This window comes from Anopheles ziemanni, chromosome 3, assembly GCF_943734765.1.
Source record: "Anopheles ziemanni chromosome 3, idAnoZiCoDA_A2_x.2, whole genome shotgun sequence".
NCBI classification, from domain to species: domain Eukaryota; kingdom Metazoa; phylum Arthropoda; class Insecta; order Diptera; family Culicidae; genus Anopheles; species Anopheles ziemanni.
Window position 1 is genome coordinate 85570179 of NC_080706.1, and position 26450 is coordinate 85596628.

Here is a 26450-nt window from a genome sequence, read left to right on the forward strand (position 1 = left end):
GAATCGCGACAGGAACCGCGGCGCACCTTAAAAGGGGTTGAAATTGCGATTTCAAGAAACGGTTGAGTGTTTCTTTGCAAACGAAGAACACAAAATCCTTTTCCGATAGTGGGAGGATTTAGAGTTTGTGTTGTGTAAATTCAGTGAGCTTTAAATCAATTGATTTCTTCAAAATGTTTTCATTTGTGTGTGGACGGAATAGTTGTACTTAACATAATGGCTGTAAAATTTTGCGTTATAAATATATTTTTCAATATATTTCATTTTTTTTTTGTTTGGTGAACCACTTGAAATAATTAAAGCAAAAAAAGTTCATTAGATATCCTTTGATTTTGTCCATCGCTGCTTCCGCTGTGCATCCAACGGTGCATTAAACTGCTTGCATCGGGACAATGATGCCTTAAAAGATAATTTCCTCCGGTCAAATTCACTTTACAGACGGCAGCCAATAACGCTACCCCCGGCTGAATTTGGGCATGTTTGTAGGGAGAGTAGAGATGCGTAAAAACAATAGCAGCATACTTGACTTATTAAATTTCACTACTTATTGAAGGTGTAATGGTGATTAATCGGGCAATTACGATCGGTGCGCGCATTCGATTTGAACTTCCGTTAGAAGGAAGTGTAAAAAGGAAGACAATGAAACAAAAAAAAACAACCACCACCACCATTCGATTCCCTAAGGATGAACCCCCACGGCTTCGGTAGTTCATTTTGAACGCAGCTCGGCTCAACTCTGAAAACTCTTCGAAAATCTTGTCAAACGTTTCCCCCCTAAAGGGAGCCGCTTTGGAGCCTGGAGGGTTAATGAAATGCTTTTAGCCAAATTACCACCATTGTCTCGTAGTTGACGGGTTGCTTTCGAGCTGGCTTCCCCGTTTGGAATGACAAGCGGAAAACGTGGATGATGATGAACCGGCGTCCCGGAGCTCACCTGACGTCCGCCGGGAAAGGAATAAAAAGTGTCATGTGGATGGTTTGCTTTAGTGATCCCAATTGTGAAGTGGGTGATTGAATTTCGCAACATCGAAAACAAGGTCATTTGGTTTATGTAGTGTAACGAGAAGCAAATACCGGGGATTGATTCATCATGTTTTGAGGAAGAAAGCAGTTTAGAATTGCCGTCACTGAGGTTTTTTTTCTCGTCTATCCCTTTTTGGCAGTTTATTTATTGGTAAAAAATTATGAATACTTTGGAAATTTTCATTATCGTAGTACTAATCAAAAATAACCGTGGCACAAACAAGTGTGTAACACTCTTATAAACAATTAGTGACAGTTTTTTAATATAAATAAAAAATATAATATTATTTTAGTTGCATTGTACACGTTCATTATTCTTGTTTTAGTTTTTCGCATAAATAAATTTTGTTTATTTATCTGCCGTCACTATAAGGTCTCTATTATTTTTGTTAAAAAAAACGATTCACCGTCGAACTGTTGAATGAAATCAACTGTTTTTCAAATATATTTTTAGTATGACAAAAACAAAACCGCGGAAAACCAATAAATCAAACTATTCTAGGAACTGAATATAAGTTTTTCGTTCTATCAAAGGCCACAGTTTCTATTTAATGTTAAAACGAATAAAACAAATATTTTAAGGGTTCATATTGGCTATTATTGAAGTAGATTTCTTTCCGCCGTGTCTTACATATAATTGATAAATGCGTTCTCAAACATTCCAAGCATACTATACATACCGTTAAGCATGATTAAGCAATTAAATGTTAGTTTTTAATTTTAATTTCGATTTGGCAATAGACGATGATAAAATGATTATTATGCTGGAGATAAAAGAACTATATCTGGTATTGAGATGAGATTGTGTATTTTTCCCCGCCGCACGCCGTCACGACAAGGAAAATACAATTGTCCTATTACAAGAACTCGCCTACCGGGGCCACTGCATCGTTGCACCGCTTTCCCGTTCCGGGACAGGAGATAATTCGTCGCGCTACCGGCACCCGGAATCCCGAGAGTGCAGTGTAGCTGAGGGGGAATCAATGAGAATCATTTTGAATAATCAATAAATTACTCTTAAATTAGAGCCGATGAATATTTTAGCGTACGGTTATTTATTGCTACTCAATATCCACCCGGTTGGCAATTGGCCTCGGCGTGCAGCAGCATGGACCAAGCAGGGCTTTTCGTGTTCTCCGTCATGCCAGACAGTGCCGAAGGTGGGATGGTTGCTACGATGGTTTCCCGTGTGAATGGATTTCCACCCGGTAAACGGCCACTTGGTTCGGGAAGAATTTATTTACTACAAGAAATGACTGCGTCCATGGGAGTGGAAGGAGTTGCAAGCTCCTAGGCTTGTACGATGGACGCACATACCATGGTAGGAAGCCAGAAGTAGCAGGACTTCTAGTCGGGAAGACTACGATTTGCCGGTACGATCGCGCGAAAAATACACACTTATAAATCACTTCATTTGCTCCATTATGCACAATTATCGGCAATCGAAGGCGTCGTAATTGGAGCGAAGATATTTTAATAGATTTTTACTCGACATCGTTCGGTGGAACCGACGGTTTCTGGGTGTCGGGTGATTTATGGTGCGGCGTGGCGGATCGCTTCGGCGGCGGAAAGAATGTCTAACGTATCTCCCTACCAACGGGAACATAGATTGCTGTGTTTAGCAACTTTTTTTTGTGCCCAAGAATGCAATCGTTCCAAAACCGATTCTTTTCCGAATTCGAAACAATCGTTCAATTTGATCTTTCACCGGCACGATGCGATTGAGATTGAGAAACGTTTATGACGCGATAGGTCGATACATTAAGAGGTAATAAAATAACGGAACAATCATGCTTCCAATAAAAATCCGTCCGACGAGTTTGGTGATGGACATGGTTGCGGAAACTTTCAACAATCGGACTCGGAGAAAAACTACAAAAGCCGTTCGAAGCCGATGCCGAAACGATATAGAAACGAATAGCGTAGCTCTCTCTCTCTCTCACACACACACACACACACACACATACATACAATATTTTCCTCCGGAACAACATCCGCTGGAGCCCAATTTCCATGCCAGTTCCTTCCCCTTGCCATCTCATCGTGTCTATTTCGATTGTGCGGTGATATTTATTATTCTTTTTAGCAAAAGACAAGAACGATCCATTTCCTGACTATAAGGGAAACGAAAAGCCGAGGCACATCCTTTCCGCCCTTCCGTTCCGATAGTGCGGCCAATTTCGGTTTCCTTTTCGTTTGGCCTCCTTGGTTGCCCAAAACCGAGGCATGTAAACATTTCGGAAGTGGCCGGAAAAAGGGCTGTGCGTGAGTGCTCTTTCGACTTTGGACGGCTTTTATTGGACCCTTCTGCGGCGGGAAAATTTCGAAACCCGATCGTGAATGGATGTTTCATGCTGGGCGGTCGTTGATTCGGGAAATGAAAAGGTGTACCACGGAGAAGAAGATGTCCCGAAACGCCGCCAAATCATCTTGAACCAGAAGAGCGTGGTGGAATGTTATCGGAAAAGGGAGTGGAAAATTGTAATGTAAATAAATTTCCCCCTTTTTCCTTCGTGTGGCTCGAAAAAGTGTACCCATCCGTATGCCGGAAAATCCCCTTTGAACCCGTTTCGAGTGTCGACGATACATGGTCGTTGACGCGATTTAGATGTCGAACGAATGTTGATCGCTATTGAGAGTCTTTCGCGACATGACACCTTGGTGCTGCAGCACTTTGGGGGAGTCCCTGCTTCGAATGGCAAGAAAATTAAATTCGGTATGTTGTAAGAGACAGAGAGAGAAATGTCACAAGGCAAACAATCAATGTGCTACAAAACTAACCCAAATCGTCAGCAAACCTGGAGTGGAGGTTGAAATTGAATCAATTAGTTAAATTACGAGTAGTGGTTGGGAACACTCCACCGACGACAAGTGCGGCAACGCTTGAGTGATGGAATAATTAAGTGTACCGCATAAATCACACAACCATTCTTACTCTCGGGAGTCTAATTTGTAACCAGAAAACCAGTACTTCAACGCACTTTGGGGAAGTTAGACGGATGAAGAGATATGCTAATAGTTGGCCGAACGAAACACATTTTTCGCTATTTGGAACGCTCGCGGAGGCAGAGAGTAATTAGAACCGGCTAATGGGTACCGGAACTGGTACCATTTGCACAACACGACACCATCCCAACGTGCGCCGGCTTTTCCTGTCTGTGGCCATGTTTTGTTTGCCGGGCGGAAATGTAAAGAAAACCCCATCCCACCTTTCGGTTCCGACGAGGTCCAATCTCGCTCGGAGCGAACCTTTACAGAAAGGGACAATGTTGACTAGCTTCCTCGTTTCGCTCGTTTTTTAAAACTCCCAATCCATCACCGCGTAGGAGAAATCCATCACCGCAGGAGTGGGCAAGAAAAAGGGCACTGGTCTGCATTTCCTTTCTTCCGACCGCTCCATTCGGACGACCCGGAATGGACATCCGATACTGAATAGAATTCATTAAAAAATTAACACCTTTTTATGAGCTTTTTAGTTAATAGTTCTTGATGGATTTATTTTATCGACACCGCGCACAAGGAACGAACGGGATGTCGGCGGGATGTCTCTCTCTCTATTGCTGTCTTTTTCTCTCAAACCGGTGGAAAGGTGAAACATGCACAATGTGGAAGTACGGGAGGTGAAAAACTGGTCAGGGGCCGCTAGCATTGACATTCGAGTTCTGTCCGCGGCGGGAGATCACAGAGTGCGCGGTAGCAAACCTTCAGACAAGAGGCAAATATTTGAGATGTGAAATGGATTAAGATGTTCAAAGTGCCCCCTTCGGGTGCAATAAAACAAACAGTCGAAGGGACAGAGCACGACAGCTAGTGTGTGTATTTTTTGTCGTCGTTGTTGTTGCTCTTTCGTCTTCGTCGATCGTGTTCGGTTTAGAGACGCGTGTGAAATGGATTCCTGCTGGGACGTTTGTCCATACAATGCTGGACAGAACAGTAGATCGTGTTTTAATTTGTATAGCAAATTCCTTTTTTAAGAAAAAAGTTTTGCTATGTTAAGTTAGTTTGTAGATCAATCAGAACAAATGCATAAAAGCAGACACAAAGAAAAGGCCTTTCAAAGTTTTAATAGACACATAAGAAATCAAAATACATTTTGTTTACAGTTTTGGTAAACATTATTCAATTAAAAAAAAAATCTAAATTGGGCTATTTCAACAAACAAGCTGATACTTTCGGTTTTTAGTATCTTGACAGGTTCAATTCGAGAATTTTAGCAGATCTTTTTTGAGGAATATTTTAGAATGCAATTATTGACAAAAATAATGTAGAATGAAAAACATCATATGTTGAACAGTTATAATTCTTAACAACCGCAAGATACTGTTTTTTTGTGCCGTTTTCAATATATCGGCCTAAAAATTCATATCAAACCAACAACTGTGCAATGTTTTTAATAAGTTTAACCAGAATACCGTTCAGAAAACCAAAGTCCGAATACCATAAAAAGATGCTAAAGATGAATCATAGAGAAGAGGGCCCTTGACAACTTGGAATGGAGGTACTATACGTAAGTTTGCTTGTATTATCTTTGCCTTTACAAGGCAATTCATAATCGATCCATTTGATCCTCTCCTCTTTCCACTCCTTGTGTCCCCTCCTATTCCATTCCTATTTCACTATAACCATTCCTTTTCGTAAAAGTGAATGTTACTCGACGGACCGGTTACCGGAGTTATTGGAAGTTACTGAGTAACCGAGCAAGACAAACATTAATGCTGAAGAAGGATTATATCGGTTAGGCAGTCTACCAAAAAAAAGGTACAAGTTGTACAACTTATAAACCCATTTTTAAAATTATAAATAAACATAAGCTAATTAACAAATGTCTGTGAAGAACTATGAGGATAATTTTGTCACACACTGTGTTAAGCTCAACCGATTCTATGAAATGAACCATCCGTCCGGACGATGTGCGGACGGAATCCATCCTCCTCACGCCGTTTCAACGCTAACGGTGGCTTTCGGTGAGGCTTTTTTTGTTTAGGGTGGACACAACGCAGCGAAGGATTGTAAAATCGTCTTAGATATTGAGCGAACTCTAAAAGGTTGTAGCTCGTCGATTGTCTTTCGACGACTCCGTTTATTCGATGGCAGGAGCAGGGCCGGAGCGCAAGCGGACGACGATGAAAAATGACCGCACTGCGAAGCAGTCAACAGCCGGCTACCAGTGTTGAAGAACATATTGAGGTAATATTTTTATTGATTCTATAATTTGCTTTACAAATTCATTCATAAGCCCTCGCGAAGCCGCGGCACGCACACAGACAGGCAGACATCCAAAAGCCTCTTTTTGGCCAAATGTGATGGCGCAGCGAAGCATCATGGACGACAGCAGGAAGAAGAAAAACGATTCGATTGAAACGCGAACCGGCGATGACGGTGATGATAATAAAGATTTGCTCGCGCGAAGGATAAACATGAATGGGACATGGGAGTTGTTCGGACGGTTAGCAGAAAGAAACGAAGACGCGCAGACAACGATGGTAGGGGTTTTTGATTCGTTCAATGTCTTATGCTGAAATCCGTAAATGACCCTGAATACCTGTGAACGTTGAAGGATTTCAGTTTATTGGCAGCTCAATCCGAGGAAATTCACCGGATTAAAGATAGTGTAAGCTGGTGGGAACTGCTAGCCGTGTCGGTGGAGCCAATCGTGAGCTTGGTGACAGGTTAAATAAAGTTTAGGCCCGGTAGCTTGTGCCGTGTTCCACCTCCCGTTTTCTTGGGTTAATCAAACGCACGGGAATTTAGAGCAGATACAAGGTAATGTTAAGTATTATGAGGGATTATACACTTCTTTTTCTTTATCTTAATTCGTACACCAATGTGTTCGATTTTGTTAACAAATACGTTTATGTAATGGTTCGGATATACATTCAGTTGCAACCGTTTTCTAACGTTTGCACTATCACTAGTTGAAGGATAAAAAATACATTTTTGATTAATTCTCACTTTCTTGACACGGCATTCCCATGTAACGTTATTTGTAAGCTTAGATTTTCCAAAACTTTCCTAAGCAAAGAACGGTTATTGCGTTTTTGTAACTGGTAACGGAATCCAGAAATTAAGGTTATATTGAATTGAAATATACTATTTTAGTTGGCAATCCAGTTGTTTTCAAAATGTAAAACATTTATTTATCACTACTATATGCGGTAAATATTTTTTTATAAAAATATCAAACCTAAATTAGAAATGTTCATTAAAATTGATGAATGCCGGTCGAAAAAATTAATGCCTGTGATTAGATTTTCCCAAAAAATAAAAAAATATCAATGTTCAAATTTAAACCTTAAACGATAGTTATGTCAGCACATCAATAAGATGTGAAATTATTTTTTGTTTAAAAATTTTGTGAATTTCTTTCGTAGAGCTTTCCATAAAAATTATAATTTTCATCATCATAAACAAAGCGCAATATTTGCAGGTATAATTAATGTTGTTTCAAAACTGACAATCATTAAAAAAAAGTAAAAACTAATACAAGAAGTTGATATCGGCATTCGGGACATATTGAGTTTTGCATCGTTTCTTTCCAATTTAAACACATTACAACTGGACCACGCGTTAAATGAGAAAGCAGATAAGGTTCATTTTTTATTGTTTTTTTCTATAACAACGATTCGATTAGAGGGAGAAAAACCCGACGACCCACGTGTGTCCAGCTAAATCACTTTCGCTCCGCGGAAAATTGCTTCCACGCTCTATGTCACCATTCGTAGGTCCTACTGCGGGGCAGGTAGGACATAGCACAGAAGCATAAGGGAAAGGGAAAGCAGCAGGCGATGACCAGAAAACATCGAAGAACCTATTGCACATCGCTTCAACGTACCGTGGTTCACGTCAACGTCTTGTTTCGTTCCGATGTGCCTTTCAACTTCCTCACAATTTTACAAACAAGAGATGAACAGAGATACGTTTGTCGTGTGTAAGTGGATGAATGTGTGTTTATGTTTTCTGCGCGTAGATATCTCACAACTGTTGCATCCCTTTTTCGGGAGTTCGATTCGGTTTCGAGGGGTTTTCGTTTAGTTTCGATTCAGTGTACGCGAAAAATGGTTGGGATTTAACTGGCGGGCTGGCCGGAGGGTTGCGTTCTTTGTTGCTTCAGTTTTGGTTGGGCTTTTGTGTATAAAACAATAAGCGTTCAAAGTCGTTCGATAGTTCGTGCGGCTTGGCGGGGCGGAGGTGGGTACCACCGGGTAATAAATACACTAATACGTCATCTAATAAATAAAACTGTTCTACTAGCGCGCAGGTTAAGCATGAATTTTCCTAAAATCCGAATTCGCTGTGATGATCTTGCACCGTGGGCAAGATTTGGACGATTCCTGTTTTGAGGGGAAGAGAGGCGAAAGAAGAAACGGAAATGGTACATCAGATCGGTTACACCAGAGGGTGGCAAGGTTCTTCGCTTCTTCTTACCGATTCTGTGATCCAACACTCTTCGCAAAGATAATGTCCGCAGATCTTCGATATGATCAATGTTTTACATTTTTCCTGTAGAGACAAAGACATGAGAAGAGCGAGAACGCCAAACGGTTGAGGTCAGTGAGTGCTGAAGGAAGTCCTGGCAAAGTCTGGCAAAGGAAGAGGGGTAGAACAAAGCTAACCTTACATATGAAACACTTGTAGTGCGGCGAACCCTCCAGCTCCCGTATCCGGGCCTTAAGCTCTTCGAGGACCTGCGCCTTCGAGGACGGCTCCGCCGACTCCGAGGTGCTGACGTACGAGTCCGAGTTGGGCGTGGTGCCGGCGGTCCGCGACGCCGACATCGAGTCGGTGGCCGAGTCGATCTCTACGGATGAGGTGGCCTCCTCCGTGCTGCTTGCGTGGCGTAGAAGAGGAAGTATTTGCCGCTGATTAGTCCGGGCAGGCGTGGGATTGTGGAGTCGGAGTAGGACGCCCTCTCGGTGTGCGTGTGTGTCGCCCCGGTTCCTACCTACCTGTTCTTGCTGCTGCTGTCGTTCGCCGGTGTCGGCACACCGTTCATCGCCGAGGGCATCGCCGGGTGACCGTTGAGGTGCTGGGCGGTCGGTCGATGCGGCCGCACCGGTTTCATGCACTCCTCGTCGTCGGTGTTGTCCACGATCACCTCCTCGTCGTTGTCGGTGATCATGTCCTGGCTGTGGTCGTGCTCCTGGTCGTAGTCGACATCGATCCGCTGATCGCTGCTGGTCGGAGTGACTCGCGTGATGGAGTGATCAGTCGGAGCGGTCGCTCCACCCGCTCCGGATCCCTGCGTGGCGCTCTCGAACGGTCCCGTCATCAGCCTCGGTTTCACCACCGTCGTCCAGGGACGTGGTTCGTCCATCAGTGCGCCCTGTTTGCAGTTCAACGGCAGGTTGAGACGTGGCTTGCCACGGTCCCAGTGTGGCACGATCGAACTGAGCGAACTGATCGCGCTCTCCTCCATCGGTGGGAGCTTCGTCAGGGGCACGCTGTTGTCCGGCTTGATGATGTTGTTGTTGTTGTTGTTGTGGCCGGGAGTGTGGAGCATACCGTTTCCGGTGGCCGTCGCGCTCGTGTGGTGGATCACGTTCGAGGACATATTGATCGCACCGTTGGACGTTTCGTCACCGTAGCTCTCCACGTCGACCGTTTCATCCTCGTCCTGGGGCGAAGACTGCTGACTTGCCGGCGTCACCGGTGTCTGCTGGGACGTTTGCTGCTGTTGCTGCTGGTGGTGGTGGTGCTGTGGGTGGTGTGGGTGATGGTGCGGGTGGTGTGGATGGGCGGGATGCAATGAGGGTGGCGTTTGCTGCTGCTGCTGCTGTTGCTGTTGTTGTTGCGCCTGTTGGTGCTGGTGTTGGTGCTGTTTCACGAGAAGAGGGTAAAGAGTGGCGAAGGTCTTGATGAGACGTGGTTAGGCAGGAAGTTTAACTAAGGGGTGATGAGAGCGAAGGGAGCGACGAGTGATAATTGTTCTGTTGCCATTGCTTTGCAATGGATTGAATGATACATGACGTTCGCGAACTTTACTAAAATATTTGTCCTTTGAATTGACACAATCTTATCGTGAAAGCTGGACTGAAGGGCAAGAAGTTTATTTTATCGATGTACTATTGTAGTGTAATTCAAACTTTAACGTATGAATTGGAGTTGTGCGAATCAGATTCAGATTCATGAACCTGATTGATTCTCTGCGTTTTAAGGATTAATGAATCTTTCATTGAGAGGTTCGAGAGACCCCTCTTTTTTTTGTCGCATTGTCCACGCCAATGAAAGAATGGTGGAGATTCGTGACAGATCCATGAAAGATTCATGAAAATTCATTAAGGTTTCGAAAGATTCATTAAGTTTTGCAGATTCGAATTCGCAAAGATTCACGAATCCATCTTAATGAATCTTAGATGGAAGATTCATATGAATGAATCTTGTCAAAAGATTTATTAAGCACAATACTAGTTTGAATACGGTAGTCAAGTAATATTTGAAAATTCATATTTACCAACTAGCTCAAATGCATATCAAATATTAAACAACGGATATGAAAACTGATTTCAATTCATTTATCTTCGTCATGATAAATGCAACTTTTATGAAAAAGTTTAACAAACTAATATTTTACAAGTGTTTTGCTCATTTTTCTTTTTGGAGTCTTTAATAAAATGAATGAATTGTGAAAAAACAAAATTTTGTTTTCTGTTCACTCTTGTTTTACTTCTGTCACGAAAGGATACTTTTAAAAATCACTCGGGTGGTAACATATTTTGTAACAAGATCAACACGTTATCAAAATTGAAATTTGGTTAAAACAATAAGTGTATAAGAAATGGACGCCAAATTCTATTTTCATAAAAAATTACGTTCTTTAGGTTTTAAAATGGTCTTGTAGAAGTTATCGAAAGGTCTAAAAAGATTAACACTTGACAAATGTGTATTCCAGTTTGTTTGACATTCGAAACGAGTGTTCGGTGTTAGATATATTTTCTTTTTTCGATACCGTCTATTTCCCTTTTCTGGGAGGGAAAACTGAAAAATTGCATGCAAACGGGGGTGCGATAATGCCGTACGAACCTTTCTGACGCATTCCTCGATGTGTTGCGCAATTTCCTCCTGCGTCCGCTGCAATCGCCCGTGGCACACCGGGCACGACTGGCAGTTAATGTTCGTCAGCTGCAGCCCGAAGCCGTCCTCGCCGTCGAACTTCCGCTTCCGCAGCTTCCCGCGCAGCCGATCCTGGCGCTTGTTTCGGATGTTCTTGAACGTCTGCAGGGGGGTGGGAGAGCCATGGAAGCAGTTCCCGAAATTGATTTTTTTTTTTTTTTATAAAACATACTATTTATTTATAAAATAGTTTACTTGCTTATAAATATGGTCTTTACAATAGTGTCAAAGAAACAATGTACATTTAAGGACAGCTAGATCGATCGCAGTATCATTGTTTCCAATGATATGGATGATGTAGTTTGCATACAGACGAAGCACTTTTACTCGTTGCGCAGTACTCATTCCGCGGAGTACTGGAAAACGGAGACATTGAAACGAGCACTGACACCCTGGAGCTTCATTCCTGATGCACTGCTGCAGCAGGTCCCAGGCGGCAATAACGCGAGTGCAAGAGGTGAACCTATGTTCCAGGGTGTCACATTCAACACAAAACATACAGGACGATGAGGATGCGCGTCCCATCCGCATTAGCAGATCGCCATGTGGGACCTTGCCGTTCACGACAAGGTAAAGTGCCGACCGCTGTTCCGATGACAACTTCGGGGAATGGATGTTCTTCCATACCATCTTCCAGACAACATTTTGAAACTGTTCCTGGATTTTGGGATTTGGGAAACGTTGCACTAGCGTCTTGCGAAACGCTCTAGTGGACGGGTGTTGCTTAAGAGGGGAGGGAACGTATGCGAGTATCTGGACAACACTCCGAAGGCATGGATATGTTGATGGGATGGCTGCAATGTCAGGCGGATTGTCAGCGTATTGTATGTGGTCCGCACCAATCCGCAGGTACTCCTGTTCCACCACATACCGGTTGGTCAACAGGGCTATAGTCGTCACAGCTGGGATGTGGAGGTTGAGTCCCCCACGGTTTCGGGGCAGCGCCAGTTGTTGGAGTGGGATCCGTATTCCGCCAGCACCGCTCCAGAGGAGAGACCCTACCAGGCTAGTTACCTTGGCTGTGTCCATTGCGCGTGCACCAACAACCGACGCAACGAACCACAGCTTCGGCAGCAAGAAGGTGTTGAGCAGAACCACTTTCTGCATAAGGTTCAGGTCTCTCACCCTGTGTAACCACACCAGCCGACGAAACTGGTTGATCACCAGGTCCCAGTTGTGACCGGCTGCTTCCCGAATGTTGTTGGAAAAAAGGATTCCAAGCAGCCGCAGGCGCTCCACAGTGTGCAGCCATGGTATTAAGAGCCGGTGCCCGTCTGATACCGCTCCAATATCCAAAGCCAGAGTCTTGTGGACATTTAGTTTGGCACCAGAGCAGACACCAAAAGCCTCGATTGCCGCTCTCACTCGCTCAATTTTGGAAGGGGACGTACTCACCACTGAGACATCGTCAGCATAAGCATTGACCAGGTCATCCGGATCGCAGCAAATACCTTCGATTCTAGTGATGAGGGGATGAAGGTATAGGATAAACAAGTGCATTGACAAGGGATCTCCTTGTCGCACGGAGCGTTGGATAGGAAAGGAAGAGGATAGAGAGCCGTTCACAAGGACACGAGAAGAGGACTGTTCTCCAATTTTCCTCAAAAGGCAGACGAGATCCGGATTGAAACCCAAGGAGACCATCGATTCAAACAGAAAGCCCCTATCAACACGGTCAAACGCCTGCGAAAGATCGAAGGAGACGAGCTTTCCACACTTCCTCCTCCGCTTTAGATCTATGATTCTCTCCTTAACAGAGAGTACGGCCTGGAAAATATTGGCGGGCTTGTTGCTGCATTTCTGCGCCGGTGATATCACCTGCCACTTATCCATAATTCTTCCAAGCCGAATCCTCAATATCCTCGAGAGGAGTTTGTAATCCGTGTTAAGGAGAGAGATCGGGCGGTAGGAGGATAACGTGCACCCATCACCCTTCTTTCTTCCGAGGACAATGACCCCATTAACGAAACTCTCCGGAATATGGCCATTGAGGGCTTCGTTGAGAACTAATACTAGTTCTTTCCAAATGACCTCAAATGTCCGTAGATAAAACTCTATTGGGATTCCATCAGGACCAGGTGACTTCCGAGGTTTCGATTTTTCAATTGCATGAAGGATTTCACTCACGGTAATTTCATCCATGCAACCGTTGTTGGTTTGACAATCCTCGGGAATTGCACGGTGACATGCGAAAGACAGGTCAGGGTACGTCGGTTCGTCGGAGTACAGGTCCCTGTAGTACGTCTGAACATAGTTCAATAGTTCGTCAGGGTTGTCTATAATAACGTCATCGTCAGTTCTTAGGCTTGAAATCACGGTACGACCCTGCCTTCGTTCTCCAAGCTGAAAAGTGGAAACTTTTTCACCACTTACTCTCGTTTCGTTTATTTGAGCAAAGTCCTCAGAGAAACGCCTCTGAAGGAGGAGCATTTCCCCTTTTATACGATTAATATTAGACAGCTCACTAGGATCTGCCAAATACCGATCATATGAGGACCTTAACTCCGCGTAGAGGATGTTATGAAGCAAGCGGAAGTTGGAGTATTTTTGGTTCGTTTTCCAACGGAAAAACGATTTAATTTTTGGTTTGGCGAAACAAATCCACCATTCCATCCAGGAACCATAGTTCCTTCGTTGTCTTGTCCAATAATTCCACTTGCCCCTAAAATCATCTATATTTTCGGCTGTCAAAATATGTGGCCGTAGTTGCCAATAGCCATTTCGTCGCGCGTCAGGTATGTTCGGAAGGCAGAGACGTACCGTAAGTGCCTTGTGGTCTGAGAACGACACCAAGTGCATATGCGTGTTACGCAGTTGGTCGTTCATAGTCTTGGAGACGTAACAGCGATCGATTCGCGAACCGGAACCACGTGTGATGTAGGAGAACTCAACATCGTTTCCTCTGATGGCCTCCCAGCTGTCACACAAAGCTAATCCATCCACAACGTTTTGCAAAGCAAGGCTCTGACTCCCTCCACCGGTAGCGTCCTTGGACTTCAACACACAGTTGAAGTCCCCTGCCAGAATGACCGGTCCTGGTACATTCCGCAGGTAGTAGGCTATCGTCTGGTTGAAGAACAGTTCCCGCTCCGCTCTACGCTGCGTTCCTGACGGAGCATAGATGTTGCATAATGTGGAATTATTCTCAAGCCGAACGCAGATGAGACGTGAATCCAAACTGCGTTCGACGTGAGAAAATTTTATCGGTTCGCGAATAGCGATCGCAGTACCTCTCCTTGTGTGGTCAACGTTCGTTACAATATTGTACCCAGGGAGCGTCAAGTCAGAGTCATAAACCTCCTGCAAGAATACAACGTCAGCGTCAATATTCCGCAGGAAGCTCCGTAAAGCATCTAATTTAGTCGAGTTGGAGATCGCATTGATATTAATCGATGCGAAAATGATCGATTTCAGCGATTCATCCATCTCAACCAAATTAGCGCGAGTCTCGTTCTGTCGGCTTCGGGTCTTGTGTCGGGGGTTTTAGCAGCCCAGGGTTTTTGGGGGGACGGCCAGGCTTGCGCTTGGGCGGCGCCTCCGTCCGAACTCCCGGTCCGTCTGTCTCTACCGTCTCGTCCGATCTTCTCTTACCTGTCACCAGCACGGATGATGTGGAAGGAGTAGGAGAGGGAATGCGAGGGGCGAGGAAAGGCAGCGACGAAACCTGGCACTGCTCCGTTTCCATGTCCGAGTCGGCCTCCGATGTTGCTGCCGATCTTGAAGCTTGATGGATTTTGGCGCCAGATGTCAAGTTCAGCGAACTTGCTCGCAGCAGACTGGAGACGACGGGCTTAGTTATAGCACCCGGTGCCGTATTTACTACGCCTATCGAGTCGCTTGGCAACGTTGTAGGCGTTCTTGGTGATGATGCCGGGACGGCCGGTGCGACCTCCGTGACGGTCGGTGTGCGCGCCAGGACGGTTGATGTGCTCACCGGGATGATCGGTGCACTCGCCGGGACGGCCGGTGCACTCGCCGGGACGGCCGGTGCGCTCGCCGGGACGGCCGGTGCGCTCGCTGGTAAGGTTGGTGTACGCACCGGGACGGACGGTGCGCTCGCCGGGACGCTTTTTGGTGGTGCAACCGGTGCAGATGCGCGTGTCGTTGATGTTGCTGAACTTTGCAGGGCAGACGCGTACGATAATCTCTCGTTCACACTTGCCTTTTGAGCAACTAGTTTCCTGCCTTGGGTGCAGGTCATGCCATGGTGCACCGAAAGCCCACAGGTACGACACGTTTGGTGCTGGCCCCGGTAGGTCACCATTGTTTCTTCACCTCCGATAGTGACGTACGAAGGCACCGGCTTTGTGATAACCGCTGTCACATAGCGGTATCCGTCCGGGATTCCGGCGCATGGATAAGGTTTTGCCCAAACGCCGGTTCGAATCGCGCGCACCTCTCCGTAGCGGGAGAAGAAATCCGAGATTGTCTTGTCTGAAACATCTTCAGACAAGTCGTGGACTTTCACGACCACGGAGTTGTCGACCATGGTGATCGGGATCGGGAAATGCTTCCCGTCGCATTCTAGCGAGTGCTTTCCGTCGTTCTGCTCGACGGTTCTTAGAGCGAGGCTCTGCTCCTTCACACGGATAAACATTGCGGATGTCGCTGGCTTCATCCGGATTGAGCTGATGTTGTTGCTGGTAAGACCCAGCTTTGTCATCACGAAGGTCGTTGCCTCCATCACGGGAGGCCTTTTAGGAATCTTTGAGAAGTCCACCCGAAGGGTACTTCTCAAAGCTGCCATTGTTAGGCTTGCTCTATTTTGCGGAGATAAACTATTTGCTCTGCTTCGTAAAAGAGCGTCCGATCACTACGAGTCTCGGAGTGGAACTACGAAAATTCACGAATCCATCTTAATGAATCTTAGATGGAAGATTCATATGAATGAATCTTGTCAAAAGATTTATTAAGCACAATACTAGTTTGAATACGGTAGTCAAGTAATATTTGAAAATTCATATTTACCAACTAGCTCAAATGCATATCAAATATTAAACAACGGATATGAAAACTGATTTCAATTCATTTATCTTCGTCATGATAAATGCAACTTTTATGAAAAAGTTTAACAAACTAATATTTTACAAGTGTTTTGCTCATTTTTCTTTTTGGAGTCTTTAATAAAATGAATGAATTGTGAAAAAACAAAATTTTGTTTTCTGTTCACTCTTGTTTTACTTCTGTCACGAAAGGATACTTTTAAAAATCACTCGGGTGGTAACATATTTTGTAACAAGATCAACACGTTATCAAAATTGAAATTTGGTTAAAACAATAAGTGTATAAGAAATGGACGCCAAATTCTATTTTCATAAAAAATTACGTTCTTTAGGTTTTAAAATGGTCTTGTAGAAGTTATCGAAAGGTCTAAAAAGATTAACACTTGACAAATGTGTATTCCAGTTTGTTTGACATTCGAAACGAGTGTTCGGTGTTAGATATATTTTCTTTTTTCGATACCGTCTATTTCCCTTTTCTGGGAGGGAAAACTGAAAAATTGCATGCAAACGGGGGTGCGATAATGCCGTACGAACCTTTCTGACGCATTCCTCGATGTGTTGCGCAATTTCCTCCTGCGTCCGCTGCAATCGCCCGTGGCACACCGGGCACGACTGGCAGTTAATGTTCGTCAGCTGCAGCCCGAAGCCGTCCTCGCCGTCGAACTTCCGCTTCCGCAGCTTCCCGCGCAGCCGATCCTGGCGCTTGTTTCGGATGTTCTTGAACGTCTGCAGGGGGGTGGGAGAGCCATGGAAGCAGTTCCCGAAATTGATCGGATCAAGGAAAATGAAATTTAAAAACTCATCATCTTGCATCCCGAAGAGTAAGTGACGCTCGCTGTCGATTTGCGGTTTCCAAGGATGTCATTGGGTTATCCGCGTCCGGAACCCCTGGGCGCTTGTACTCACCTCCCAACGGCTCGTTCGGCCCTGCAGGTTGTTCTGCACGGTGTGCAGATCGACACTGAGCGTCCGCCGGAGCTCGAGCCGCTCCGCGTGGGTCGTCATCTTGGTGAGCCGCGTCAGTTCGGCTGAGAAGTGGGTCTCCAGGTCACTTGGTGAGAGCTGAACGCCACAGATGGGGCACGCGTTCGGTGGTGGCGTCCCGACGAACGATTTCTTCGGCGGGCCGATACCTGTTGAAGATAAGGAAACAACATAACGTTTGAAATTGATTATAACCCTATAACTCTCCTTCAATATACTTTATGAATTTTTTTATAAATAAAATAGTTTTCTTTAAAATTATCAATTTCTTTAAAATTATGATTATATCCGAAATAACTTTACATTGTCATTTTGTGAAGTGGTTTGGTTGGAAGTTTTCGTAGATAATGGAATTATGTTTGTTCAATTTTAAAACCTCTTAAGTATCGCATTTCGTACCTGGCTCATGTCTAATACTAAATCATGTTGCAACACTACACTAATACAAGGAGTTTGAAAATGTAATCTCATCTACAGAATGCAACATCGAAGCGGCAAACAGTTCGTTGGTAAAAGTTCACCGGAAATATGTTAACAATTCCGTCTGCTGCAATCGCTTGCTGCAGGGAAATACCGACTAATGCAATCCGGCTCGGTCACATTACGCCCGAGTCACACTGCAACGGTAATGGAATTTGACTGCAAAACATCGCTTTTCCGTTCCGGGTTCGGCTTCGGATGTGCAACGGCAATCGGTTTCGCTCTCTCGCCTCAAGGCCCTTCCAGTGCCCGGGTAATAGTGTGTAATGTTGCAGAAAATGGAAAACTTTCCAAGCAGCTGGCAGTGGCGGAGAAGTTATTCCATCCCGACTATCCGTCTCATAAAGGGAAAGGGACTGGGTGTCGGCAAGGGTATGTACGTGCGGTGCACAAAACGTGTCACCCGAATGCTGACGTGTCCAGACGGGTGGTGTGGATGCGTAGTTCTGTTTTCCTTGCGCTGGCAAACGAGGAAAGTTTGTGTAAAAATTTTGTCATCTACATCCCGCCCGTTGCTTGTGCCTTTTTATTCCATTTTGGGAGCAGGAGAAACATCCATCCAGATTTAGGACACTTTTGCGCCGCAAGGAAAGAGCATGATGGGAGGAAATTTATAGTGGTTAAAGTGGTTTTCAAATGCGACACATTACATCTCCTAAACTCTCTCCGGGCCGTTCCGGTTTGGGACGGGTAAGCGGAATGATCATGTCCTTTCGGTGATCCGGTTACGGATGGTTACAATACCCGGCGACCGGTGGGGAGTTTTTCTTTCCCTGCATTGCACGGGAAAGCAGTGAAACGGATCAGGGATTGTGTTACACTCAAAAAAAAAAAGGTAGAGGTGTTCAACCGAGCCACTATTGGGAAGGATACGGATCCTTAACTCTCCATACTACGGTGGAGTGCTGTTTATAGTGGGTTTATTCGACCGGACCTAGTAATTTGTGGTTTGGTGATATGAAAATGAAGGTGTACGTTTACGGCACCACACGGGGGATCCGTTTTTAAGACAGCCCTTTGGCACTGTGATTAGTTGGAATTGGGGAAAACTCCCTTTTCCGAGCAATTGTCATTAGCGCCGGTGACAGAAACAGAGAGCTATCAGTGGCCATCACATGCCGAATGGCTGGGGACATGGCGTTGCCTTGGGATGATGTTTGGAAAATGGAAAAATTGACCACACGGGAAACGGCGCCCAATCCACTGCCCGGGACTGGTCGGCACTTCCGGAGCTTCCCGGGGGGTTTTGCGGTTGGTCAGCAGTAAATTGGGGGCAATTTGTGCGACTGTCACTGTGCGACGTCGAGAGCGAATGATTTTTTGCCTATGATTTTCCTATTTAACCCGTGCGTAACCTCCAAGCCTCCGTTCTAATTTTTACCCCGCTTTTCGCACCCCGCATCGGCGGACACTTCCGATGAAAAAACAAGTCGAACAAACAGGACATTGGCTGACCCTGGTTTGTCCAGCGTGGGGCCACAGTTGCAAATTAAAAAGAGATGATTAACTTTTAATTGAAATCTATGGTCAGCGGTTATCACGCACGGCACTCGCCCGCTTCCGGTGTGGGAAGATTGAAAATTGTCAGCATGATAAAGTTGTCGGTGTGTGATGATGGGCAGTGTTCGATTTCACGCGAGTTTCTGATTACCGAGGAATGGTTTTCCCGCATTGAATTGTATTTTTTGTTGGAGGAAATGTTAATTTATGTTAAAGAATAAATGGAAATGTTTTCTCAACTTTTGTTCTCGTATCTTTTTAGTTTTCCTTTTTCTTGTCCGAACGAAAAGACGTCAAAAAATCGGCAGCAAATCCTGTTATCCACTTAATGAAATTCAGTTTAGCAGCTTTGTTTTTCCTTTTCGTAACCCGGGAGAGTTTTCCCCCCCTCCTATATTGAGCCCAGATGTAATTGAATTTTAACAGATTTTTTTGCCTTTGCGTTCAAGTATATCACCCACAAATTCAAACAAGGTGCCCTTCAAAAGTCGTTGGTAAAAAACTCGTCACCCAATTGTGCCACTTCGGTGCGAAAGGATATTACAAAAGGAAGTCAAGCGTCATCTTTCGTCTGATCTTAGAGGCGCAATTGCAACTCATCTTAACGCGATTTCGTTCGTTTTTTTAAGTTTAGGGTTTTTTTTTCTGTCGTTTAATCCGACAAGTATCTCTTCCCGCTGGCATCCTTTTTTTTCTCCAGCTTCTTCTTCTCAGATGTTCCTTTAGAGCCACCTTTGTGCTCCCTGTATTGGCTCTAGGGTGTGAAGAATTGGAAAAGTTAAATGCAAAAAAGGAACAGAAGAAAAACTTAAGCCACATCATCCCGATCAGTGGCGGAAGTCCTGTTGAACTTCCGCAATCTTGTTGTCACCGAAAAGAAAGTGGACATTTGCAGGCGCTCACTTTCCCGACCGACACGATTGAGTGGGTGAAAGCAGGCCGAAATTGAATAAAAGTGATGCGTTAAGCGTTAAATGGGATTTTTACTTTTACTTTTGCTCATGCTGTGTGCATTTTTTTTCACGAGGCCGTGGCGAGTTTTTCTTTTGCTTCGCTCTATTTCCACGGACACACTTCGTCACGATTCGGCGACGGTTCGAAATTGTCCGCCCGTTTGCGGAACTCTTTCGGTCGAGAATTTTCGGAAATTGTGCGTGCAAGATTGCCCACTCGGCCCGCCCGGCGGGGTGTGAAGTAATAAAGCCCTTTCTTGCATCTTCATCATGGCGTTTTTTTTTGGCAGAAAATAAACGTCCCGGAAGTCCGCCTGTTTGGGGCGAAGGGAAAGAAAAGGGTTTGTTTGGAAAAGACACATTACTGTGGTTATTAGATTTTTTGTTTGGATTATGTTGAGGAAAACGGTTAGACGGAAATGTGGTACGATATGAAATAAACCATAATATAAACGTCATTTAATGATATAAATAGAAGATATAAATTATCTTGTAAAAATATAGATTCCGTGACATAGTTGAAGTTTTTCAGTATTGTAAAGGAACACAAGGAAAATTTGATACTGAAAGTCTTTAAACGTAAAAGTTTATTGTTGTTTAGGTTTAGATGTTTTTGTTGTGAAATTAAGTGATTTATAAAATTACCACTTTGACCACTAAGATCTTCTATGATGTGTTGGCATTATGCATATTAAATTACTCATTAAGTTCTGGAATGTTAAGACGGCAAGCTTGCGAACAGCATGAATAGGAAGACAAATCAGTCAGCGTCCTCTACACGTTTAAAACATATAATTTTCGTCAAATTTGAAACATTGGCAATGGAAATTGTTATCTTATGTTGGTTAGAATTAGAAAAAAAAAATATGTTTTTTCTTTTATCCTTTGCTTTAACAAACAATTTGTATAATGGATGAATGATATATATTTGATCAGTTCAATTATATGTTCAGTTCCTTATAAGCAAGTCATTTTATAGAAAGCTTAAACGTGCTTGCTAATTCCACAATCAGGTATCACTGTAACGTTTGGAAAGAGTCTACATACTTCTACTTGCATGGAAGAACTCAACAGTTTTTCTATAAAATTATGAATCTGGGTGAAATCATATTTGTTAATTTTTGCCTTGCTCCAAGAGGGTTAATTTTGTTACTTTTGTTTAATAGGCATTAATTTTGTCAAACCTGTTAATACTTATACCGTTGTTGTTGAAAGATCTTAAAAAATGGTCACAAAAGGAAAAAACGGCCAAGGGTTTTTAAAATGAGTAATAAAATGAGGATCTTGGTATACATAAGTCACGACAATGCTTCGCAATGAATTCCAAATGAGACATCTCTAGTAGCAAAAAGTAATGTAAACATAACAGTCTAAATAAAATTTAGAATTCAACAGACCAAAACGAGAACTCACGACGAATCTAAAAATCGAAGGATTAGGAATATTTAAATGTCAGAAATATGAGCAACGCATTGCACAGTTTGAGTAAACCGTGAACAACCGTCGTCTAGTTCTTACCAAATCCTTTCTCCCGAACCTTAGGCGAATTTCTGCTTAAAGTGTTCCCCATTGTAAATTGCACCCAATTAACACTTCTGGACTTTAGTTGTTGTAGCATGTTCCAGACAAAGCTGTCGACACTTGTCCAACCCCTCTTCGGATGCCGGATCTTGCCACACAGCTCAGCGTTGCCACTGTTTTCCGAACGTCACAGCTGGCAACAGCTGTCACTAAATCAAACCACAGTCGAGGCGAAACCTACGGGGGCCACACTTCAAATGCGCTTGCCTTCAATTATCGGATCAACCGAAGGCTGGCTAGCTGACTGAAGGCTGAAGGACGTTTGGCCCTGGGTCGCACGGTTTTAGTGCAAGTAGTTTCGAACCGTTTTCGAACGTCGGAATCGTGAATCATCAGAATGGTATCGTAACGCGCTGTAATTAGAACATTTGTGTGGTGCTTGGTTTTTTCTTCCTTATGTTAATAAATCGACTTTAACTGTTTGCGGTAGAGATTTGCTACTGTGCATCGGCGAGGGGTTTTCCACCGGTGTCCACCGGGCATGAGTTGTCACCAAGTTGGTCCCGCGCTTTGTTGCACGTTGGCCCTCGGAAAGGGGCGCGCAGTGGATGTGGCGGAGTCAAGAATAATTGCCACCAATAAATTAGCGGAGATTATTACCAGCAGTAATTTATTTATTTACGCTCCGTATTTATCGTATTATGATAGTGTGCTGAAAAGTGCTGGCACAAAAGTTTTTGGCCGACTTTCTGCCTTACCTTTCTGGCACCCCTGGAAGCCCCTTTCCTCTTCCGGAGCACGATGGGTCTTATGTTTTTTGTTCCATGTACCGAAGGGACATCGCTTCGTTCGTCTCTTTGCCTCGTGAGGTATTGAAGGAATTCTGTCCCCGACAGGGATCGTTCGGTGTAAACTAACTCCACCGAACACGGACATTCTTTTCTCTCTACCCTGCTTCTCGGTGTGTGCCCTTATGAGGAAGGTTGATGCCTGTGGCTCAATTAACTCACCGGGCGTACGGAACATTTCATTTAAAAGTGCCCTACAACGTCACGCCGCCAAGTCTCAACGGCCTCAATTTCGCTCGAATCGATCAGGGTGAGATCGATTGTCATTTAATACGCACACATCTACACAAACACACACACTATCACTTGGTGGTTGGTTGGAAGGAGCGTTTTTTTCTCTGTGCTTGGAACGCACCATCTTTGCAATCGAATCGAAACGGAATTACGAACTAATAACGATAATAGTAAGGAGAGCGACATCGAGAGCGAGCAAAAAGCAAATTGTGGGTTGCCTAAGTTTTGTCCTCAGTCTGATCCAATTAAGCGGCGTACAGATAAATCAACCCGCGGAACCGGACCGAACGAGCAAAAACCGATACGAACTCGAAATGTATCACAAATCACTCCCCCCCTTGATGGTCATGAATGCTGCCCCGGCTCGACTCGAGTGTGGCCTGGATGTCCTTGTTCGGTCCCCATCCTCGATCGGTTCGGTCCTTTTCGTCCCAACGGCGAAAGTGGAAATGATTTCTTCATTATTGAATTAGTGCCCGAACCGCGGCGGGCGAATTTCTGAAGTGTGGAGTTTCGCTTCGCCATTTTCCGTTTTGTTTATTTGTTGGCGAACCGTCAGCGATCGTTAAACGTTCCGCTTCCATTATGGACAAATCGAATCGGCTCGTGTCATTTCCGGGTGATGGAGAAGCCGCATAAATGTTTATGCGTTGTCAACGGAAACGTCCAACAAGGTTAGTCGATGGAGAAGGATCACTCCCGACGGTTCGATTAATTAAATTCGAAACAAATACGGCGTCCAGCAGCGTGACGGTGGCCAGTTGGGCGTTTGATTAAGATCGCAAAATGTCATACCCAAATCGGTTGGGACAAGGACGAATACAAGAAAACGGACGAGTGAGTTCAATTCGAGGCATTTAATGTTTTAAGTCAGATACATTTGAAGAATTACAGAAAGATTACATTTGATTAATTTCCCAATAAGTACATCAACTTTAAAAAAAGAAAGTAAATTCTTTTTTCAGTTAGAATGTATTTATTCACGATTGTATGATGAACTACGCGAGACCTAAGATTCTAGCAGCAGATTTTCATTGTTTCGCTTGTTTTAAGGAAACCTCAGGACTTTAGATATGTGTTTGATCAAGTTCCATAGTGGGATGTCATAATAACAACTTTAATGTTGTTAAATTATTGCATTACGAGCTAAAAAACACAATAATTTAAACAATTTGACACCCATGTTAATGGTACAATTTTATGTCGAGTTGTTCAAGCCAATTTTATAAACATAGGATCGATAATTTTGTATAACACGAATAAAACTATAATGGGCATTTGAAAACCAATTATAGATACAATTGCACTTATAAAAACATTTCTTCAATTATTTCGAGAAATTTAAGAAACACTGCTTATTGACAGTTATAACAAGGTTAAACGTGACTATCCAAAAGATTTTAGATTGATCCACTCCACTTTATTATTAGACCCTTTTCTTAAACAAACAATGATCGGATTCGAATACGCTCTTTAATAGCTATAGTTGGTAATCAAAGTGTCTTGGATCTTGTCGCCACCTGATTCCCCCGGAATTACGCCAGAAGAATGTCGCTAAACGCTAACAACTTCATCATTGCAATAAATCATCACCGACCGGAACCCGCCGTCAGAATGCTGTCCCCGAGTGTGTCTCGAACTGAGCTCATCGATAAACACCGTCGTTTGTTAAGGACACGATCGCTGTGTTGTAATTACCTTCACTTGCCGATCGTTGCCGGTTGCACAACGCCACTGTTTGCGCGAATTGATCGATCGAGCGGTCGATCGAGTCATACCTTCTGCAAAGGTGAGCTTTGGCTCGCAAGCGGAGTCACGGCATTCCACGATTATTGTCCACGACTCGCGTCGGTCGGTGAGTGAGTAGTGAGTGATGGCATCGTTGGGGACTTTTTTTTTAAAACCGACTCATGAAACGCTTGATCCAGGGAAGGTTCAGATGAAAAAAAAGGTAATAAACGGTACGCAACCCCGGCACGTTAAACAACCATCGGCGACCATCAGGTTCCACTTGTTTCCACTTATGTAGTGACATTTTCATTTCGCATTGTGTCCGTTTTGGTTGGCATTGAAGGGCTGCATGTTTTTGCACCCGAACGTTTCGTTCCCTTTTTCTTCGTTTATCTATTTTTTCCACGCGCCGAAAAGCACACGTTCGACATATTCGCTCGCCGTTGGTTGGTGTTTTGTTTTGCTTCTTGGTTCCCGAGATATGTTCACACTGTTCACCGTCAGAAGTGGCCAAAATGCCTCCAACTCAACGACTCAAAGTCGCCGTGACACAATCGTAATGTTCAACACTCATATCGGAGCGGGCGATCCGGTTCGATGGTGCGGGAAATGTCATGCCCCTGTCGTTGTTATGCTCGATTAAGGTACTCATAGACGGTCACAATCGGTTCGTGCGAAATTATGCACTTTAAGTGAATCTATTCCTCAAAGTTTATGGATCGAATGGGACAAGGTTCTACGAACTGTGACGCGTGTACCATATTTGTCAAACTATTTGTTTGAACTAGCTTTTGATGACAACTATACACACCCATACTCCTTCAAAGAAATAAAAGGATGTAAATTATTGTAAAAAAACTAGAAAAATAGTCTTATCTAGAAACAACTTTTTCTCAATTAAAATGAACGATGAACGATGAAATATTAATTTTCAAGGATTAAACATATTGAAAAGACAGAAATAAGCGAATTTTGGTCGTGTATTGGTGGCCTAAGCTCCTAAAGGGGCAACCAGTAGAAAAACTGCCACTTCCAACGGCAGAATATAAAAAGGCAACAGAAATGAACAAACGGAAAAAAGACAACCCATAACATACTCGTTTTCTGAACTGTGTGTCCACCCATGAAGCCACGAACAACTAATAGAAACATCACATGCTGTCGCTAAAGTGATTTTTTGTTTCCTCACCTTCGCCACCTCCTCCACAGGGCTCACTCTTCCACCCCACTTGGGCCACGAGGAGGTTAACAACGCTAATAATGATAAAATATTTGCTTCACGTACGGACGAATTTTAAATTGTTATAAAATTTTTCCTACGTGATTTCCACTCCCGACGGCGACACACGATAATGCCGATGGGGCTTTCCCGCTGCGAGTGGTGATGATGTGTGGTGGGAGTTTTGAGTTTTTCACCGTGCCCAGTGAGTTTTTCCTGCTCCACGTGGGACAGTTGGTGTTGGTTGCGATTTTCCACCTCCTCTCACGGTCGCATTCGGAGGGTGATCAATTTAGCATGTCGCCATCCTCTGCCACCTTTCCTTCACCCTTGTCCTTGCTCACGTGTCTGTTGCAGGGGTGGTGGAAAATCGGTGTTTTCCACCGTGGCGGGCAACGGCCACCTTTTTGGACCGAGCAACGTCAGAAAATTACTCATTGTTGTGTGTGCCGGGTCACTCCGGCCCCGTGCCCAAACTAGAACGTGCGGATGTTGCGAAAACGCATCAACTGATGATGACATTCAACGTTTGACCATCGATCATCGTAACGCGCCGCGCACACACTTCCCTGTTCCGGTGGCGACCGTCTGCATTCGAGGGAGCAGCATTTTCACTATCCATCAAACATAGGGGGGATGAAATCACTCACGGGATAGGTTTGTCGAACTTTCTTTGTGGCTTGAACTCGATTTTCTCATTAATTTGGAAAACGTAAATTCATGTCAACAATCTAAAAGGAATCTTTCTACGAGAATTTGGCAAAATAGATTACATTGAAAGTGTACATTTTAAGTTGTGGCCGATGGAATAACGCTCGTGTTCGTTATAGCATTACATTAATTG

At 44.1% G+C, this 26450-nt stretch overlaps 1 protein-coding gene across 1 annotated transcript in view; it reads right to left on the bottom strand.

Annotated features, from left to right (window-relative positions):
- Positions 1–8171: 8171 nt before the first annotated feature.
- The window catches only part of LOC131288070 (uncharacterized), a 35603-nt gene continuing 17324 nt past the window's right edge, over positions 8172–26450 (bottom strand). Inside the window, exons 4-9 of the mRNA XM_058317169.1 lie at positions 17043–17269; positions 16671–16862; positions 8970–9838; positions 8637–8847; positions 8449–8523; positions 8172–8354 (exon numbers count right to left, since the gene is read on the bottom strand). Coding sequence (XP_058173152.1) covers positions 8283–8354; positions 8449–8523; positions 8637–8847; positions 8970–9838; positions 16671–16862; positions 17043–17269 — 1646 coding nt within the window. The 3' untranslated portion in view covers positions 8172–8282. The remainder of the gene's footprint in view (positions 8355–8448; positions 8524–8636; positions 8848–8969; positions 9839–16670; positions 16863–17042; positions 17270–26450) is intronic.